At 33.5% G+C, this 3347-nt stretch overlaps 1 protein-coding gene across 1 annotated transcript; it reads left to right on the top strand.

The window, feature by feature from the left end:
• The first annotated feature begins 566 nt into the window (after nucleotides 1-566).
• Nucleotides 567-2962, top strand: LOC129310753 (uncharacterized). The gene is made up of 9 exons (XM_054952670.1): nucleotides 567-716; nucleotides 820-1090; nucleotides 1176-1272; nucleotides 1415-1539; nucleotides 1611-1695; nucleotides 2043-2165; nucleotides 2258-2366; nucleotides 2494-2721; nucleotides 2813-2962. Exons 1-9 carry the CDS (start codon nucleotides 567-569, stop codon nucleotides 2960-2962), a joined length of 1338 nt encoding a protein of 445 aa, XP_054808645.1.
• Nucleotides 2963-3347: the final 385 nt, after the last annotated feature.

The raw sequence follows: 3347 nt of genomic DNA, 5'->3' as shown, positions 1-3347 counted from the left end.
GCAAACATGTAAACAATAAAATGAAATTCTTATTTATTAAATTCTTAATTTTCTTTTTTTTATTCATGCATATAATTAAATTTAAATATAGATAGTTATTTAGATTATTTATTTTGGTAACTTCTTAGCCTGTAATCTAATAATTTCCTAACTCCACGATTCCTTTTTAGATATAGTTAGTTATTCAATATTCTATCATTCAAATAGAAAATTAATATAAATAAACAAATAAAAATTGAATTAAATTCGTATAACTTAATAAAGGAAAACAACAAATTAGGAAAACATTCTAAGAGCGTAAAAACTGAAATATCGTCTGAGGTTTTTCTTATAACTATCCCACCCCATATCTCCACATCTCCACCTCACTTTTCCCAATTCTCCATGCCTTTTCTTGCTAAATGTGTAGTCTTGTTATGAGATCATGGGGTTGTCCTTTCCTTCACACGTTCTTAACTTGCATGGCATGCGAACTAAGAGAGTCATATATAAAAATGGCATCCCCACACAGTGTGAGGCAAACTCAATCATTTGTAAAATTTCCAACAGTGATATTGTTCTTTCAAATGGCTGCAACATTTAATTGCATTCGTTCCATTAATCAATCTCGTGAGGATTGGAAGATCAAAGTATGCATTGTTCGATTGTGGTCTATTGCTCCTCATGCTGTTTCAAACGAGCCTACATCACTTGAGATGGTTTTGCAGGATGAAGCTGTGTGTTGCATTCTAATGTTTTGAATATTCTATGATTCATTTAATAGACTGATTGATTCCTTATAAAACCATATTTTTATATTTTCAACTTGATTTTTTTTAGGGTGATCGAATTGGAGCTTTTGTTAGGAAAGGAGTTGCTCGTCACCATTCTCGATTTCTTCGTGAAGGTCGTGCCTTTATTCTCATGCAATTTGGTGTTGTTGAGAATTCTGGATCATACAGGACCACACACCATGCTTTTAAAGTGATGTTTCAATATTCGACTACTGTGCGACCTGTGGTGGATAACAATAAGATCCATTCTCATGGCTTCTACTTTACCCCATTTAGTGATATCATATGCGGTGATTCAAGGGAGGAATATTTAGTTGGTAGGTCATTCTTCTATAATGCATTAATATACGTTTTTCTTTGTTTCCAATTTCATACCGTAAAGTTTGTTGTTTTTGAATGTAGATATCATAGGGAGACTTGCTGCAGTTGGGGAGATTCAAAAAGTTGTTGTCAATGGACGACAGGAGCAAAGGCTTGATATATTATTGGATGATGATAAGTATAAAGATCTGCTTACCTTTATGTGTTTTTAGGGTTTTACAATGATTTTAGAGATTAAATTTGATTATTTAATGGTTTTTTAGCAATGATTTTAGAGATTAAATTTGATTATTTAATGGTTTTTGTGCGAGAATAAATAGGAGAAATTACCTTGAAGTTACTTTATGGGGTGCCCTTGCCAATGATGTTCTTCGCTATATGAAAGGCCCCACACATTGTCCCATCATTGTGATTGTCCAGTGGTGCAAGATACGAGTTTTCAAGGGTGTGTTACCACAACTATCTGTTCAACTAATGTTTTCATGAATATTCATTATGGTGGTGGTTTTTTTTCAGGGATTAAGAAAGTTTCCAACTCTCTTTTCGCTTCCCATTTGTTCATCCATCCTACCATGGATGAAGTCAGCACCTTTGTTGAAAGGTGAATTTTACACATTTTAGTGTTTCAAGTGGAATCTCTTATATTGTAATTATTTACTGTCTATTTCGATTTATTCACTACTTCTCTGAGTTTAGCCTTAAAGTTGCTGGTGTCAAAATTGAGAAGAGGCCAATTCACCTTCCTAATTAACCTACCTTAAGTGTCGAGGATGAGATCTTGCACTGCCTGAATCGTAAATATATATGCCAGCTTCGTGGAGGGCCACTTGTAATTTTTTTATATATCTTTTGTGTTGTATACAACTTAAGTTTAGGGTCATCAACTAATAATCTTAATTTTTGGTGAATAATAGGATGCTATTGCGTTATCTATGCTGAGGTTGTTAGTGTTGACACCGAGCGGGGATGGTATTATATCGGCTGCCAAAAGTGTGCAAAAAAGGTTCTTCCTGATGGCGATGGTTTTTACTGTGACAAGTGTAATGAGTTCGTCAAGTCTGTGTCTCTAAGGTATAAAGCTTATGTTGCTTTCTATTTGTTTTATTGCAGCAAGTGTTTTTGGTGGTTGATGTGTTAAGTGGTTGTTTCTATGTTACATTCAGGTTTCGTGTGTGGTGTCGTGTTTATGATGCATCTAGCTCAACTGATGTTCTTATCTTTGACAAGGAATTTGCTGCCTTCATAAAATGCTCTGCTGCTGAACTAAAAGAAGTATAGGAAGGGTGAGTAATCAAACTACAATAGTCATGATTTTTTGGTTTCTTATTCTTATATTTATATATATATATATATATTTAGTTATATTACACATTACATTTTATATGGTTGTGCATTGTAGATGGATGTAACTGGTGTATGTGAAGGTAATGGCTTTGATAAGATAATAGGGAAAAAGTTCCTTTTCCGTGTTAGAATTTTAGAGGATTATGCTAAGGGCCTCCCTTGTGGCATTATAGTAAATGGAATGACTGATGATGAAAACACTGTGAAGAGTTTTCTAGATGAATGGGATCAACAAGCGCCTTCACCTAAATGTGTAGCACAAACACCCTCAATTGAGAAAAATGTATGTTCTCTTTCTGCCTTAAATAGATACTATGTGAATTCCTTTTTTTTTTTGTTTCTGATATATCATATCCATGCTATTTTTATTGAAGGAATCTACTGAAGATAGTTCCTCAACCATTACTCCATCAGAAGTTATTGAAGTTGGATCTGCCAATGGTGATGAGAATGTTGAAAAGTCTCATATTGCGTACAACTTGCGCAAGGGGAAGAAGATTAAGTTGGAAGCAAATGAGGAGTGATAGAAGATTGCTAATTTTGCTAGACTTTAGTTAAATTTCTCTAAATCTTGCTTTCCTCTGAACAAGCAGCATATTATTATTTTATTTTACATTGTTGAACTTAGTTTTTGTAATAACCCAGGAATTTTAAAAAAAAAAATAAATATATATGTTTTATTTAGTTGTAGTTATATTAATTTTGGTGCAATTATGACAAGAGGAAGGGTTGGTATAGTGGAAGAGTGCATGTGATTTATATATGGGATCCAGAGTTCGAACCTGCTGAAGCATTTAGGAGCTATTCTTTTTAATTTTCTTTATTTTTAGCCTCTAAATTACCAAAATGCCCTCAGCCTATCAGATATAATTTCTTTTTTCTTCTTCCTCTTTGCTGAATCGTGTTGGG

The sequence above is a fragment of the Prosopis cineraria genome, unplaced genomic scaffold (assembly GCF_029017545.1).
Source record: "Prosopis cineraria cultivar Desert tree isolate PC_DT_omini unplaced genomic scaffold, ASM2901754v1 PC5, whole genome shotgun sequence".
NCBI lineage: Eukaryota > Viridiplantae > Streptophyta > Magnoliopsida > Fabales > Fabaceae > Prosopis > Prosopis cineraria.
The sequence above is the reverse complement of the archived record's forward strand: the minus strand, read 5'-3'. Positions and strand labels throughout refer to the sequence as shown.